At 37.3% G+C, this 18,395-nt stretch overlaps 1 protein-coding gene across 3 annotated transcripts in view; it reads right to left on the bottom strand.

Moving 5' to 3' along the window:
- Positions 1-18,395, bottom strand: part of fbxl17 (F-box and leucine-rich repeat protein 17) — a 208,727-nt gene that overhangs the window by 142,281 nt on the left and 48,051 nt on the right. For all 3 annotated transcript variants that reach the window (XR_003443863.2, XM_027167168.2, XM_047800166.1), the window contains exon 6: positions 304-411. Coding sequence is in view for 2 of the 3 variants with exons in the window: in XM_027167168.2 (XP_027022969.1) it covers positions 304-411 (108 nt within the window). In the remaining variant the exon portion in view is untranslated. The remainder of the gene's footprint in view (positions 1-303; positions 412-18,395) is intronic.

The following is an 18,395-nucleotide window of genomic DNA, read 5'->3' on the forward strand; positions in this document are numbered from 1 at the left end:
GCTCTCATTAGCATGGTAATGTACAACCAGCAGGGTGTTCTCACAGTCTTACAATTCACCTCATTACACTCTAATGAGATTTAAAAGTAAAGGAGAAAACTTCAACCAGAGTTTGAGTAATCTGTGAAGAAGGGTTTCGCTTTGGTGTGAATCGGGTTCTAACGTGTGGGTGATGAAATTCCTCTGATTACTGGCAAATGTCTGTTGTTAGATTTGCTCCTTGGTGAATTTGGAGAAGTAAGTCGTTTTTGCAAGCGTGCAAGGAATGTGCTGATTGGTGGAGATCTAGAAGGCATCACTCACCCTGGTGAGGTGTATAACTCCCTGTGAGGTGACCGAGCAGCCCATGAAGCCCACAAACTGCAGCTCTGGACAGTGTTCTGCGAACGCCTGCACCGATCTGTCCGTCACCTGCAAACAAAAAAAAATAAGAGACGATAAGCATGAAGTGTGAGGTCATATGTTTGCAGAGGCCTTACAGAATCTGCAACATTTTAAAAAAATAATAAATAAAAATAAGAGGAAAAGACGGATCTCAAATCACAGAGCTACAGATGAAAAGTGGTCAAAAATGCAGAAGATCCGGAAAAGCAAAGTAGATACAGCACCTAGTGGATTTTTCTGAAGTTCCGTGGGCTTAAGGACAAACAAGCGACATCACAGAACAAAAAAAAATGGCTAATAATCAAGATAACAGTACACAATTATGGCCGAAACTGTATATGCATTAACATCTTGTTATTCAGTTTCTAACAAGTTTGTATTTTTCCACTCTGTCATATGAAAGAAACGTTTATATTTGTGTGCATCTGAGGACACAGACCTACACTTCAGATGCACAGTGAGCAAAGACAGAAAGGCTGTGATGTTACATGCTGTCTAGAGCAGAAGGAACAAAGGCACTAGGTCAATTCCGAGTGCTGAGTGATAGACAGAGCTGAAAGCAGCAAGGCAATGTGCAGCTCACCCCAGATCTTCGCCCCGCTATGGGTGTCACTGTCTATAAATCTGAAATCAATCTGCACTGAGCCACAGAACGAACACTGTGTGCTGGAGATCTAAAACTAATGAGAGGAGAAAGAATCGAAGAGGGTGGGAGAAAATAAGAGCGGGACAAAGGCAAGGATAAGATAGAGAACAGATGGAAAGACCGAGAAAGGCAGGGTAAGGAAATATTAGCTGTGTTTTAACACCCCTGGCTCCTCCGTCACTACAGTCTAGACACACCCAGTGCTTTCAAGTTGAACTGGCCTCAGACAAGAAGAATAGCTGGGTGATTAATGTTAATGATGAAGAGTGCTTTTAATCCATCAAGCCTTCAACGCTGATCTAACTGATTTAAAACAAAGCACAAACACAGACAGGCTTTTAGAGATTTGAGAACTCTTAATTAGCCAAATGTACAGACGGCACAGAAATTAGATTTGTCAATTCAACACACAGGAAAAAAAAGAACACGATATAAATGATATAGCAATATAGTGCAACGAAATAAGTGTGATAAACAATTAAAAGATAAGGATAAAGGATCTCTATGTATAAAGGTTTAATGTGATCAGAAACATCTCTATCAAAAAATAAATAAATAAAATACTTGCCCTTTTCAAATACAACCAATGCTGGAGAATTTTTAAAATATTACACAACAAAACTAATGTGTCATTTTCAAACAGAATGGCAAAAAACAGCAAACATCCCAGCACATGCTACTTCCTCAAAATGCTTCCACTTCGGGTGTTTGCTTACATCTGTGCGGCAGACGGATGAGGACTGAGGTAGAAAGCAGACAAGCACAAATATGCACATTAAGAAAGGTGCGAGTATGCACTCAAATAAGATTGAAAATTATTAAGCGGACTAAAACATTTGTTTATTAAAGAAACGTCTGCATCAATAAGAAAGTTTGAAGAGGAAAAGACTGCTTTTTGTCATGAGAACAGTTCATGAAAATTTCATCATTTCACATCTGCACTTAAAAAGCAAGTCCTATTAAAAATATTCCAAATAAAAATCAAAAGAAGAAACGCTGGTATGAAGTCAAAAGGCTGTCACGATCTAGAGCATCATTTACATTTAAAGCACTTCACAGGCAACCTTATCCAGAGACTTTCATTTATTCCGATCTGGATTAATTTTTATACAACTGAGCAATTGAGGGTTAAAGGGTCTTGATCAATGGCCCACTAGTGACAGCATGGCAGTGCAGGGATTTAAACTCACAACCTTCCCATCAGTAGACCATCTTAACCATTGAGCTACTGCTTACCTACATGAAAACATAACCTGTGAAACAAAGAAAAAATCCAAAGCTAATTCATAAAGTAAATATTTCCTTAAGCATAACTGCAACAGTGATTAAGGCTACAGCACAGGTTCAATGATGAAGCAATATCACAGGAGCAGTAGTTACACACATGCACAAGCCTGTAAATGAACTACAAAAGGTATCTACTCTATTATTTAATCTCCATGTTGTGACAATAAATCTCAAAGCCTCATATAAATACATGGGGTTGAGAGCAGGCTGAAGTGCTGAGCTGCCTTGCTGCTGAGAGGAGGACACTGTTTAACTCCTGTTTGGTGAGTGTGAAATGAATTGTCTTGTAAAACATCATGTGGCCCTTAAAAAGTTAACAATGTTAAACACGAGTCCAAGTTTTAAAGGTTTTCACACTGGAAGTTTAGTCTGAAACAGATCAGATTTCGCATGAAATATTGGTAATGAGAAATCTGTCATGTGGACCAGGAAGAGCACCGCGGTACCAAACACAAGGCTTCCTGTAGGAGGAGCAGTGAAATTGGCTGCACTGGAATTGTGATGTGATTCCCGTGAATGTGAACAACTCCTACTCGGATTCGCAAGTAGTAAATAACCTGTGCGTGTGCTATATTCGATTAGATCATCATTAGTTTACACACTAATCCAGCTGGGAACGTTGTGGGACAGAGAATGACGTGACCTTATGTGAGTAATACCAGAAAATATAATAATAATAATAATAATAATAATTATTATTATTATTATTATTGTTGTTGTTGTTGTTGTTGTTGTTGTTGTTGTTGTTGTTATTATTATTATTATTATTATTATTATTGTTGTTATTATTATACTTTTAAAAAATGAAACAGAATCACGCGAGTCTGAAACCAAGGAGTCGGAAATATCACACTCTGATTCAGACCAGTATGAATCCCACCACAGGGTCTTACCCTACTACTGCCTGCTAGTAGTACAACTACAAACCAATACAGAAGCAGTAACATTGTTGAACTTTCTTCTAGAATATGACTCCAAGGAATTACTTGTATAAGGAAATGTATAGCATAACTCACTGCTACTAAACAGCCAAGGTTGACTGTTGATCTTCAACACAAGCAATAGGTTTAATGCTACTAAAGCCTAAAATTTACACAAAACATGACAAGTCACATCCTGGATCATTGATCATAGACGTCAGTGTGGACTGGTTTCTAAGCTAAGTTTCATCTTTGTGGTTTATGGTTATACTGTGCTGTATTTTCTTCATAAAAACATCTGTTAACTTTAAAAGAGCACATCTGGCTTGAATTCAGCATCTCTGTCTCATTACTGTAGAATTAACAAGCTCCATGGAGCAAGACCAGAGAGCAGCCACACTAACAATTAACCAAGACTGAGTGATGATGGATTTAGAGGGATTGCCTGAATGAGGACAGGATGGACATTCAAACTGAAGAATGTCTTTTAAAAAAAAAAAAAAAAAAAAAAAACAGACTGGAAAGAGAAATGAAGACAGATAGCTGTGTAATTGAGCTGACAAAATCAAAACAGATCACTCATCTTCAGATCTATGGCTTTTATTCCAGTCATGGCAGCACCATAAAATCTATCATGTAGGATATAAACTTCAAAGTTTATTTAGGGCAACGGTTCTTTCCTGTGCTTGTTTTTTTTTCTCCATCAAACACTTCCCAAAAACATGTCATAATGAACAAATAGATCAGAGGAAGTGTTTTCTTTTAGTGTAGAAGCTCCCAAAGTGTGAAACACACTACCTCAATTTCTCCAATTATGGAGATGTTGGTGGTTTCTTGCTTTGTTTCTTTGTCTGTTTTGTTATTTTAAAGATGAAAATGTACCTGTTCTTTCGAAAATGTATCCCTCCTCTATATCTAGTGTTTTTAATCCCTTATCATCAGGTAAATATCACGCTCCCTGTGTTATTGTACAACTGTATATTTTCTCTGTAAAATCTCTGTAGAATAGCATGCCCTAATTATTACTAATCATTATTCTACAATTTCTGTATTATAACCATGTGAATTTAATGCTGTTACAGGTAAGTGTGCACAATGGCTTGTATTTATCATGCTTTCTAAAAAAAAAGCTTGCTGCATTCAGACAGAACTGTAGCTTTAATATGAGCTGCAGAGAACTGTGACAGAATGACAGACCCAGCAAATCTTGAATGGTCAATCAAATTCTGGCCTAAAGTTACTGTCTCACCTACACCTCGCTGTTAACTCCAGTACAGCACACAGTGTGTGTGTGTGGGGTGTGTGTGTGGTTGGGGGGGGGGGGGGGGGTGTTAGGTGATTGGTTATGTCATTAAACACCCAAGCTCAACAAATCCTCTACCGCTGGTTAACAATACAAAGGCACAGATTTCTGAATTCCGTAGAGAACAAGGTGAAGTGAGTGTGGTGTTTTATGACGCCCACTTAGCCTGCAAAGACAAAGGACCACTTGTGCAGCTTTATTGTCCCTTTTAATGAGATGGTAAAGTTGGCCATTTTCCTCACTGAAGTATATGAAAAGAAACTGCAACAAGGCATCAAAACTGCTGATTATCCATTTTCTCAGTAAAGCCATCGCTTTTTCTGTCTTTACTTCCTTCCTTTCCTGCTTTCCAGCTCTTCCCACCTAAGGAGAAGAAAAGCACTCTGGGATGAGAAAATAAATAGCGCTGAATACATGGGCTGACTGAACAAACACGCCGGGGTCTGAAGCCCGGCTAATTTGCGCAGCTTTATCAATGAGATGGATTGCCTTCGTTCTCCACGGGTCAATCGGAGGGTGATCAATCAGGTTAATTGAGTGCTTTACCCATGTGTGAAAAGCCTCTACACAGGGGAGGGATGAATGTTTGCGCCTGGAACAAGCTCATGGAAAGCCAGCGTTATTTATTAGACTGATCCAGACTCGGAGGGAAACTTATAATGACCAGCAAAAAAAACTTTTTTTTTGCTGTTTCAAATGAAAAGGTAGCAGGTGTGAGTTTAATAAGCAGTGAGGAGACACAGTGTAGTAAATCCTCTCTAACCTGTAACACAAACATCATTAACATGGTGTTAACAAGCACTACAACAGTCTGCCTTCATAAAACAATACTTACATCATTAACCCTAGTTATAAATGTTACTGCTAGGCATGAACGTGCTGTGTTCTTATGAAATATAGCCGAGTGCAAAAGTTTACACACCCCAGAACAAACAAATTAAAAAAGATCAATTATTATAGCATTAATAATATACCAAGCTATTTAACAGCATGTCCCGAAAATGCTCAGGGAAATGATCTCTGTTCAAAACTTCCTCTTCATGCCATTTCTTCATTAATGCAAACAGTGTCATCACTAGTGGTGGACAATTTGATTCATCCAAGTGACTCAACTTTTTTGAATCCATTCAGCGGCTCTTGCTGTTGGTATAATAAAATGTGCATATCTAACAAATGTACTTGAAAAATGATGTTTAATAACTATCATTACCTCAAATGTTAGCACCAGAACTATTCTATTTTGTCTGGGGAAAGAAACTGATTTGTCTGTGGGAAAAAAAAAAAAAAAAAACATTTGCAATAGTCAACATTTTTAAATCAACAGCAACAAGATTCAACACCAAATATCAGAGATGTGTTCTTTCCATTGGTCCAACCAGTGACCTGCTCCTCCACAGCACAAGCTCTAACAGCAGACATGTGTTTTAAACAGGCAGGTGAGAAAGCGAAAGAAGAATGTGAGTCAATACATGGAAGTGAACAAGAATGATTTGTACAGTACACGAACGAAACACCACTAGTGACTAGTCAACTCTTGTACTCAAGATCAACTCGTGTTAACACATCCAGTTTTATGCATGTATCTGTAAGCCCATTGTCAGCCTTCTGATCCCGCAATGTGTGTGTGTGTGTGTGTGTGTGTGTGTGTGTGTGTGTGTGTGTGTGTGTGTGTGTGTGTGTGTGTGTGTGTGTGTGTGTATGGAGATGGGGACTCTTTCGTTGGCTTTCCAAAAGGTTCCTTCATTATTAGGAGTAACCTGAATGCCTAAACAATATTAATAGTAATACTTTCCCTTTCTGAATGTGATTTTCTTTAATAACTTGCATGCTTTTACTCTCTTTATTCATTTTTTCCTTCTTAGTCGCTTCTGGATAGTCTCAGCTGTAATATTCACATGACTGTGAGTTGTTTTTTGTTTTTTTCCTTTTATCAGGGTATCTTACTTTGTAAAGCAGAAAGAATAAAGCCGAGCAAAAATGTGATTTCTACGGCTATGTTACTGATAGCTACACTCAATCCCTTTAGCAAACAAGTTTTTCCATACTAGCAGCTTCTTTAAGCCAGTAGTGCAACGCTTGCAGTGCTTGAATTTCATTTGAATTCAATTTCATTTGTATCTCCTTTGTCAGTATGCAGTTATGTAGAAGCTTTACAGAAATTTGGATGAAGGTTTCGATCATAACCAGAGAGTCTGATGTGACAGCGGCATCTGGCAAGAAAAATCTCTTTATGAAGACATGAGGAGAGAAGGGCTTTTAAATGGAAGCCGTCGTCTTCTCCTGGGTGACGCTGAATAGTGTGATTATGAAGCAGTAAAGCACAAAGGTAGAGAAGAGGAACTGTAAAGAGGAATGGCATTGAGGCTAAATACTACAAATAATACTGGATTGTACGATTATTATTCAGCAAATTTGACATTATTAAAAACTGAAAATAAATATCTGGTCAGTCAGATTTAAGAAAAATGATTATGTATAGTTTACATGAGATGTTGTTGTTGTTTATTTCGGTCTCTCGACTGCTCCACACAGCGGATCATCTGGTCCTCACATTGATTTGGCGCATGTTTTATGCCGGAAGCCCTTCCTGACACAACCATCCCATTTTTATCCAAGCTTGGGACAGTTAGCTCTTCAGTGACTGAATTAGCTCCCTGCTCTGAAATCAAACCCTGGCCGCAGCAATGAGAGCGCAGGATCCTGCTGCTGAGTAAACAGGAGGATCAGTTTACATTAAATATTACTTTTCCCAAAAAATTAAAAAAAAAACGTGATTTCACTGCACTAAACCTGATTTAGTTTTCTAATGACTAGATTGAATGATGCAGAGTGAGCATGATCCATTCACATATTCAATATTACATTTAGGCCTGTATTACAGCCTGTAAAGCCTGTTAATGGCACTCATTTCAATCATGTAGAACCGATGGACATTTCTAAATGAGGTAAATTCAATGAGCTTTTTTTTCAGTGCATCTGCCATGCAAACATAATAGTCAATAAGTTTGTGAGGGTCATGGTTTTGTGAAAAGAAAGTGTGTGTGTGTGTGTGTGTGTGTGTGTGTGTGTGTGTGTGTGTGTGTGTGTGTGTGTGTGTGTGTGTTGATGGGGATAAGTATAATGTAAGTATAGGTGTGTGTATTCCTCTATGAAGGCCTTAGAGAAATTTCTAGAACATTACTCCCTACAATGCAAGTCTTCTCATTAGAAACACACACCCCACTCTGACACACACACACACACACACACACACACACACACACACACACACACACACACACACACACGCACAACAAACCAGTCATAATTATGCCACAGGGAATATTTATCAATTAACACCACGGCACTAATTAGCAAACTCAGCAGTGGACTTTTAGCAGCGAGTAATGGCGCGGTCCTCTCCGGCTCAGCAGGAAGACTGGCTGACCTTGAACATGCTCTGATTGCATTATTGCCTTTTTGGACACATTTTCAAAAATATTTATCAATGCAGAGGCAACGTGCTAATGCTTGAATAAACATTAGCTTAAACAGGATGACTGCTGCGCATTTTAATCATTTTCCTCAGTGGACTGCGGGATGCTACAGGATTTTATGTTGGTTTAAGAAGAAATACAAACTGAAACAAATATTTGAATCTTTACATGACTTCATGGATCTGATTATCACATTCAAATCTCAGATCATTGAGCATTCGGACCCTCACGACCAGACTGTGTAACAGTTTCTGTCCACAAGCCATCAGACTCCTCAACAACTGAACTGTACCGTACCATCGTACTGTATATCTGTACCATTGATATCAAGCTGTCTACGTGCTGTTTTTGCTCTTTGCACACGTTCACATTCACTCAATTGTTGTTTTGCACAGTTCATTACAATATCTCATATAACTTCTGCTATTATATCAAGTGTTCATACCTGTAAGTTTGCACATGTACTATAGAATATACGGTATGTGCACTGGTCACCGCTTTTGTGTTTTGTCTTGTTTGTTTGTACTGTCTTTGGTCTTGCACTGTTTTCACCAGGTTGCACAGATGTACTGTATGTGGATGGGACTAACTTACTAGCTCTGCTTTGTAGCTCTGATTGTGTTCTATGTATCACTATGGTCCTGGAGAAATGATGTCTCATTTCATTATGTACTGCGTCAGCTATATGTATTTGAAATTACAATAAAAGCTTCTTGACTTGATCAACAATCAATTATCAGAAATGGGGCTTGGGGTTTTTTGTCCTGAATCACCTCCGAGACAGCTTCAGATTCTTCTTTGTAATAAACCAAAAAATCACAGATTTTTTTAGATAACATAATTACTTTACAATTAAATAAGTAGTGCACATGAAACACTGAAGCCTCCTCCTGACTGCTGGGGCTGTGAAAACTAACCCAATCCTGTCATCATTAACGTCCACACTGTCCCCAACTCATGTGCTACAAAAATCTTCACATTCACAACAAACTATAGTTTCAAATTTTCTCTCTGCTGCTGTAATGACACTAATCTGTTCGCTCAGTTCGGTCCAACTGCTTTTCAGCTCCTTTCTTTCAGATTCTAATAAACAGAAGTTGTATGTTTTTTTTCTACTATATTCTATTAGCATTATATAACAGTAATCTTCTAGTGTTTATAAAGATGATTTATCAACATTTACTGAATGTGGTTTCCTCCTAATGAGAGGATAGTTATTGCTGGTTCACTTACTCGTGCTAGATGATGAGCAATTAGTGACTGGGTGAAAGTACAGAGGATAGTGAGTGAGGTGAAAAAGAGTAAAAAAGCAGTATATTATATACATATACTGTATAGTTATTTATAACATTTCGAAAGAAATACAATCATTGTTATCAAGTATAGTAGCATGTATTATCCTCGCTCTCAATTTGAGCTCAGGAAAAACCAACACAATTTCAAACATCTAGAAAGATTGTGTTTGTCAAACAGATCATCATCATCATCAGATCAGTAAAGAACATAAAAGTTCTTTATAGACCAAAACACACCTATAAAATGTAAACCTGAGCATATTGTCAGGGATTGTTCTATGCTAATGTAAGTGCTATGTATCCGAATATGGATTTGTAAAATACAAAACAGTTATTTAGTCACCAAAATGGGTTTAACAGAATATGAAGAGCAGTTTTAGATTTCCTACAGCCCACCAGAAGAAACAGTCCAGCCTTGTGTCTGCTCTACTGTGCACATGATGTTCAGAGAGCCTGTGTGTGCTCTGTGCGATATATTTCACATAGGTTTTGCTGGGTTTTAAGTTTTCTGTGGATATGGTAACCTTCCTTTTCAGCGGTTCCTTACTCAGGATATACAATGTGAAAAAAATTATCACAAGTAATCTTATGACCATTCAGTTCTTCAGCCCTTAGTACAAAACTCATGCTCTGATTTTTTCAGGTGCTTAAGGCATTTGTCAGCCCACACCTTCACATTTCAGGCATAGCTGCACTGTGAATCACATATTTTATACTGCATTTGACCTGTTTGACATTCATCAAAAGTGACATGAGGGCATGGATTGGAAAGAAAGGGTAATCACTGGACCTATGGGACTCTTGTCCCACACATTCAAAATTGCGGAGAGTTTGTCAGGCTTTTGTCGACCCTGCCTTGTTTCTTTGTCATCAGAGTATGACAAGGGAGAGAACATAAAATGTCTTTAGAGACGTAGTTGCTGGAAATATAGCCCTTCTCTGGTGTCATCTCAAGTAGATCCATTTCAGGTGATGGTGCTATGAAGAGCTCAAATGTCGAGTTTATACCTTGGACATGGCTGACAGCGTATGTGGTGAAACCTGGAGCCTTTTTAAGGATATTAGCAAAATCTCAACCCTGTCATTCAAGTGGAGAGACAGAATGAAATGTTCTGATTCATACAGCTAAAACAGCCTGCTGTAAAACTGACCCTAAAGGACACCTGTGTACAGAACATTAAAACAGATCATGACATTAAATAGGGTCAAATGGGGTCATTGTGTCACAGTCACACGCGCATATTCATGCACACAGTCGCACACACACAATTCACAAACCCATTCTCACACGCATTCTCACCTAAGGGAAACATGGAGTTTCCAGTTTATGTACATAGGCATGTTTTTGGAAAGTGAGAGGAAACTGGAGAAGCACACGTAGCTTTGTATCTGTGGGTACAGAGAGGACACACACAGACTCTCCACACACAGTAACACCTCTAGATCACTACAAAACAAACACAAAACAAACCACTGAATATGACCTCTGTACAATACATGTACATATTACATAGTTTATAATTTTTTTACTCCTCATTACATCTGCACAATTTTTTTTATCTATATGTATCTTCATTACTGTACATTCTGCCCAACATTTCACATTCATCTATGTGTATATAACACACACACACACACATATACATACATACATATACATATACATATATATATATATATTAGACTGTTTATTCAGCTGGCTAACTCCTTAAATGCCATAATCTTGTAACCTTTCACTCTGCACATTCCTCTTCAATGCTATAGCCCTAGAGCCATTTCTGTAATTCTGTAATATTCATTTACTGTATACACTTTCATATATGCCATGTGCTGTAAAAATACTAGATATTTATCTGCACTTTTGCACAACTGCTACATTTTGCACTTCTGGTAGATGCCAAACTGCATTTCGTTGCTGTGTACCTGTACTATGCAATGACAATAAAGTTGTATCTATCTATCTAACTTGAGCTCCAGAAACCAGGGACCCTGCAGTTGTGAGGCAGCAACACGACCCACAGTGCCAATATTTCACCATCACTACACAGTTTTAAATCACCATTACACATTTTTATTCTTATTCCTCTTATGATTATTATTATTATTTCTTGTGTGCGTGACCTTTAAACTAGGGATGTACCGATACCACTTTTTCTCTTCCGATCCGATTCCAGAGTTTGCCAGTATCGGCCAATACCGATCCGATACCTGTGTTCTTTTCTACCTTTAAAACTAAAGAATGTATACAACTCGTTTAGTTATTAAGATTTATTTGTTTCTGGCAAAGAAATACAAAATGCCCATTACTGGATGAAAAATTAAAACACAAGAAACCTTAAAGGTGCCCTTCCACACAAAACCGTTGTTTTTTGATCAGTTGGGATCAGTTGATACGTGTTAGGTCCATATGTGTTTGTGTTGTGTCGGGAATGTGAAAATGAACTGCTACCTCCCCTGTCATTTCTAGCCAGTGAAAAGAAATAAGCAGAGAAATCAGGTCAGTTAGAAAAGCTGCTCAGTGCGACGTAGAAATGATGGAGCTCATTACTATTCATGAGCTCTCCCACTTCCAATTCCAGATGATTGTAAACAAAGTTCCTCTATTCTAGGCTACTTATTGCACTGGGTGAATAAATAGTCATGCTCTCATATCCTAGCGGTTAGCCAATCGGAGCCAAGCAGCATAGCTCATTGAATATTAATGAGAACTGGTGCAAACCGAGCTGAGTCTTCCTGCAGGCTTTCTATACCACACTAGAATGGCTTGAAACAAGGTAAGGCCATCCTTAAAAATATTCTTGTTTGCTGTAACCTGACCGACCCTGTCAATTTAGGACCGACTCAATTTGTTTATTTTTTCCGACCGACTTGCCGGTTGTAAATTTGCGTTAAGACCGACCTTGTTTTTTTTACTCTTCAAACAACTACTACAAAAGCAATAAAATAATAACTGGTTCGGGTGCCATAATACATCTAAAACATTCATTAAAACAGCTCGACACCGCTTTAACTTGGCACGAAGTTCTGGAAAATCTGCCCAGCATCAAAATAAGGTTTGCGATGATGTGCCCGAAGGCAGGGGTTGAAGACCCAGTCAGTGACGTCACGATATGCTTATTTGTTTAAAGTTATACCTACGTCATCACCATCACCAAAATTGTAATACTTTTTTTTTACATTGAAAATTGAAAAAAAAAATATAGACCTACCTACCGACCCTTTTTTTTTTCACTGTTACTGCAAATCAAAATATTTTTAAGGATGGCCTAACAAATTCTTTTTTTTTTTCACAATAAATGTTGCAGAGTCCATGGTAAACTTCAGACATTACCACAAAAGTAATGAAATACGTGTAGCTGGGCTTCTTTAAAAAAGTATTAATGCAGTAGCAAACAGAACTTTTAACAGTTAGTGGTATAACAATCTAAACCATATGTACTGCAATTATTGAATTATTTTCTGAAGAAAAGGCAATATTTTAAAGTGAATCTTAAATTAGAACTCTTGAAACACAATGCAAAATGTATTAAACAGTAAACCTTGCACCCAAATGAGCGACTGAGGTATGCGCTGAGGTAAATGGAAAGGGATTTAGCAATGCACATCGGTCTGTTAATAGTGGTAGACATGGATTCCATCCATCCATTTTAATATTTCGAGTTGTTACAAAAATGGTGGTGGTTTTATTCTCATTATAAAAACGTTACCTACTTGCTTAATTTCGGTTCTTTAACACAAAATCCGAGCAAAACTCTTATAATAATCACTCTGCATGTTTCTGGCACCCCACTTCTCAAAGACTTTTGAATAAACATTTCTTCCTTCAGAATACATGGGAACAGTTAGATTTCTCATGACAGCACCATTAATCAAGCTATCAATCAACATTTTGTAGTTTTAACTCCAGTTTTATGACTCAGTGGGACAAACGGAGCTCAGTGAAGCATCGAAGTAAAATCTCTTTCTTTCAAAAGCCTGTCGGTGGTGTCTCACTTATCAGGTTTATGTGCCTCACACACACACACACACACACACACACACACACACACACACACACACACACACACACACACACACACACACACACACACACACACACACACACATACACATACACATACACACATACACATACACATACACATACACACACACACACACACACACACACATTCCCTCTTCAGAAGTGTATTTAGAAAGGGTTTGTTTAGTACAACACTTGTGCTCTGCTTATAGTGTTTTCTCTCTCTTAGTTATTTTCCTTTCTTTCTATCTGTATACTATGTGGTTTGTAAGCCGCTTTGTGTTTGTGAGCCAAGAAGCTCTGTTTTGTTTTGAGTTTGTGCTTTCTGTTTGACTTCTTTCAAAACATTCAGAATTAATAACCTTTTCTTAAGTGTATTTAATAGTCCATCACATCACAATCCTTACAATGATCACCAGTCATTTAGATGGCAATAAAAAACACTTCCATTTTAAATCCTAGTCTGGATGAAGTTAATGTCAGACTTTTAAAACAAGACTTTACAAAATACAGGTGCCTGTAATGTCATTTATGGATCCATAAATGACAGAAGTAGTAGGAGGTGGAAGCTTGTGGCAGACTGGTCATGTAATAATTCTGCAACTGTTCTGTCCTTTCTGTCCTTCCTCCTCTCACCATGGAGAGTTTGTGTTTACTTACACAAAAAAGCCACTTTAGTGTAGCAACAAGCAGCAAGTCAATGCTGTGTGAATGTGCTGCCAGAACCGTGGCCTGTTTTCCCATCTCCCAGCATCTCTCATCACGAGCAAGCAACATGGAGGGAAAAAAAAGAATAATAATTCCTACACACTCAACCCTCATACATCAGCACACATACAAACACACACACACACACATACACACACAAACACACACAAAACTTAAATTGTGGCTAATTCTAATGTGTTCAGAAAAGTCTGAGTAAAAGGCACACAGACTTGTTTATCAAAAGAAAAGCTTATCAAAAACTGACAGACCGACTCTGCAGTTTTGTTTGCTCAAATTGCATTGTTTTAGTCAGTGTTTTTTTTTTTAAACTGTCATTTTCTCTCTTTCTTTTTTAATATCGCTAGTCATGTGGGCAGCTGCCACTGGAAGCTGCACTGAAAAAAAGGCTTTTTTGAATTTTAGAGTTCTTTATGTAAAGCGGTTTCACAAACTTAATGCGTCTACATGCAGATGAACATTTTGAGTTACACTCTTTAGTTGACTCATAATTATATATATATATATATATATATATATATATATATATATATATATATATATATATATATATATAAATAATTAATAATTATATAAAAACCTTTATTCCTTTCACATTTTACTAATTACAGAAATACTGTTTTTGTTTTTTGTTTGTTTGCTTCCTTTAAGTGCATTAAATAAATGTCATGTCTTGCTCCTGTTTAGAAACATCTGATTTCCCAAACATTTGTCACTGTTATTGCTAAACAGCTAAGAACTCAAGCTCACATCTCAAGCTGCTCAGACCTGAAGAGGAAATCCGATAAGAGTGTGAGCGTGATCTATCACACATACACACAGATACACATAGACACACACACCTGAATTTCACAGAAACATATTGCAAGATATTTCATAAAAAATAGCCCTAAACTTAAAGCCAACACAAAAAGGAAACAGTACAAACAACCATTCTATAATCATCAAAACTAAATCTGTTTAAAGATCCTGAGAGCTGTCTGCAAATCAAGTCCACAGTTCACACCCACTGTGCTGAAACAATGGCCACTCTCTCAACCAGAGCAACGAGGAACAACGGCGGATGTGTGGATGTGCAGCCGAACTCGATCGATTTTGTTATTTATAACTGACTAATCACTTGAAATCTGATCATTTTAAACCAAAAAAAATTTAACTGAAATAAGCAGCGGAATTTAAAAAAGTACAAAATACTAAATGTGAAATTCTTTTATTGTTACAGGATCTTTTAAATGCATTGTTGCCATTTATTCAGTTCACAGTCAGTCTAAAAGAAACACTAATGCTAATCAACAGTCTGGACTCACATTATACATGTAGCACTCACTACACATTATACTAATGTTGCTATTTTCAATATTTTAGCAAAAATATGTAACATCAAAACCATTATGGTTTAATCAAAAAGTAGTAAATCTTTTTAAATAAACTGCTTGTAAGGGAGGTTTTGAAAATCTTTAGGCTTATGGGTTTTAAAAAATAAAATCATATTTACACGGCAAATTCAGGATTCATATTTTTCTTAAGCTATTCTCAACTCACATTAAAAACTGAGTTTAATAAAATTAAATGTATATAAAAAATAAAAGGTTTTTGAGTGTTATGTTCTGGCTATTATTAAAATCAGTACTCTCACCACCGAACTCAAATTAAAAACCCTTTATTGTCAGCTTTAATTGAATTATCTAGAATCGATATGTATAATGTATTTGAGTCTAATTGTCCATTTTCCCATAGCGTGTGTCAGAAATGGGGGAAAAACAATTGGAACAATTGGAATAATTACCTTCTTTAATACTGTGGTGAAAAGAAATCTTAAACATTTTAAGATCATTAAACATCATTTATTTTTATATGTTGCTTGAGTTTGGTCAAAATGTGTTTTGTTTATGAGTTAAAGGTAAAAGCAGCGCATAATTCACTTCAAACCTGTCAACGGCTTTCTACTACAGACGCTGGCCAGGATGTACACATGGCGGACGGCATGACGGTGGTTACCAAGTGAAGCCAAAATGTCTCCAACACTTTCTAATAGCTGGCTGCAGAACAACTGTTAACAACACACAACCCAATAAAAGAGAAAGGAACCAAACTAACATTTCAAGTTACTGGGAGATGATTATCAGGTCATTTTTAATAGGGCGGCTTTTTCTTTTTCAAGCGCTGATAACAAGCGTTTATTTCATAAGATGAATATATAAACATATTTTATGGAAATCAATGTACTAGTGAATGACTCTTACTTTTTTTAAGCTACATAGGTAACTGGAGGTTTTTTGTTTTGATTGTTTTTATTTACATTTTATTTTATTTTTTTACACCAATATGTGGACTTTCCCCAAACTGTTACAATAAAATTGGAAACACAATTGTAGCCAGTTTACTTTCACTGGAACTACGGAGGCCAAACCTTCTGCAGCATGACAAAGCCCCTGTGCTTCATGAACAGTGTGCTAGGTTGGACTGGAGAAACCTGAGTGTCTTGCATAGAGCCCTGACCTCAATCCCACTTAACACCTTTGGGATGAACTGAAAGACTGACAGCACTCCAGACCTTCTCACCTTATATCAGTACCTCCTCTTGTGGCTTAATAAACACAAACATGCCCCTAAAATATAGCATGAGGTCTATCCAGAAGAGCAGAGGTATTATAACAGAAAGAGGGAGATTCAGAACAGAACAGGTTCATGAAGCACAAATGACTACGATGGTTGTGTGTACACATACGTACATTTGGCCATATAGTGTACAACCCAGACATGCTAAAACCCAGTCCAGCAGCTGGTTCCTAATACGATATTACAAGAACCATATAGTGCCAATGAAAATCCTTCAGAGTTTTTTATGACCTGGGCTAAATGCCAAAGCCATAAAGCAGTCACCACTGTTTTAGACATGACACAAAACCCACACTGCTTAAAGTAAAATAAAATCAGCAGGTGCACATCACGGAGTGCTTTTTTCTCCCTCAAACTCTCACCTCTCTTAATCACAGATGGTTGGTCAAAACAGATGAGGAACGTTCTTGTTTACAACTCTGTATTAAATACCCAGTGGTCTGGGATCAGTCTTTAACACATTATAATATTAGTGAATAAGATAATAACCAGCAGTTTGCATTTAATTGATTCATCAATGGATTTTCACACAGTTAAACCTTCATTAGTGCTGAAGAGATGAACAAATATTGCTTTCATGCCTCAGCAGTAAATGTTTATTCGACAAACCTAAATGTATGAATGCAGAAGATTTGTGAGCCAATAAAAACAAATGCCTCCCACATGGATCCAATTTAGGACCTGTCCTGTTTTCAGTTAAAATACATTGTACATCATTTCTTTTAGCTTGCTCTAATATTCATTTAGATGGAAGTGGCACAACTTTATTGCTCAGCCAAAATATTTCAAAGTTGCTTTCATTATGCTGATAAAAAAATGTATTCTCTCATTTCAAAAACACAGCAGACGCATTGTGATTCCTAGCAAAACGTCATATAATTTGGCATAGTAATGATCTCTTAGCTTTTGTGCTGAAAATGAAAAATAAATGAATGATGAAAATGTTCTACAGAAAACCAAACCTACATAGAAACAGGAACATTTGGATCAAGTGAAATTGTCCTTTTATAAAGTGATGTAGCTTACTGTTCCTTAAATCTCTGGATTCTCTCAATTATACATTAATGTATTTCTGTGCAAAAGTTACTAATTTTACTTAGAATCCTTTACAAATGAATGCTTCTGCTTGCCTAATCATTTAATTAATTCCATTAATAATTGAATAGATTTTTTTTTTTTTTGCTAAATGTTTTTACTGAAATAAATGGATGGACATTTTCCCTACCAGACTGCAGTATGTAACCAAATGTATGTGGACAGCAGACCATCACTCCCACATATGGTTCAACCTGCTGCCACAATGTTGGAAGCACACAAGTGCGTAATGTCTACATATGCTGTAACTTTGTAATTTCCCTTCACTGGGAAGCCCCTGCACACAATAAACCTTCATGGGGACATGGTTTACCAAGCACAGAGCCCTGACCTCAACCACAATGAACACGTTTGGGATGAACTGAAACACTTTCTGCATGCTGGAACTCCAGTGTACCCAACCTCATTAATGCTCTTAGTCTTAGGGCTGAATGCTCCCAAATCCACACAGCCATCCTCCAAAATCTTGTGAAATGCCTTCCCAGAAGAGTGGAGGTGATCTGGGATGGGATGCACAAAAAACACGTACTGTATGGCCGTTAATGGTCCATAAGCCGTCCGTTTCCTTTTGGCCATACGGTACATTTTATTACATTTAACAGCTGTTGTATTTGGAATGT

This window comes from Tachysurus fulvidraco, chromosome 14 (assembly GCF_022655615.1).
Source record: "Tachysurus fulvidraco isolate hzauxx_2018 chromosome 14, HZAU_PFXX_2.0, whole genome shotgun sequence".
In the NCBI taxonomy this organism is placed as follows: domain Eukaryota; kingdom Metazoa; phylum Chordata; class Actinopteri; order Siluriformes; family Bagridae; genus Tachysurus; species Tachysurus fulvidraco.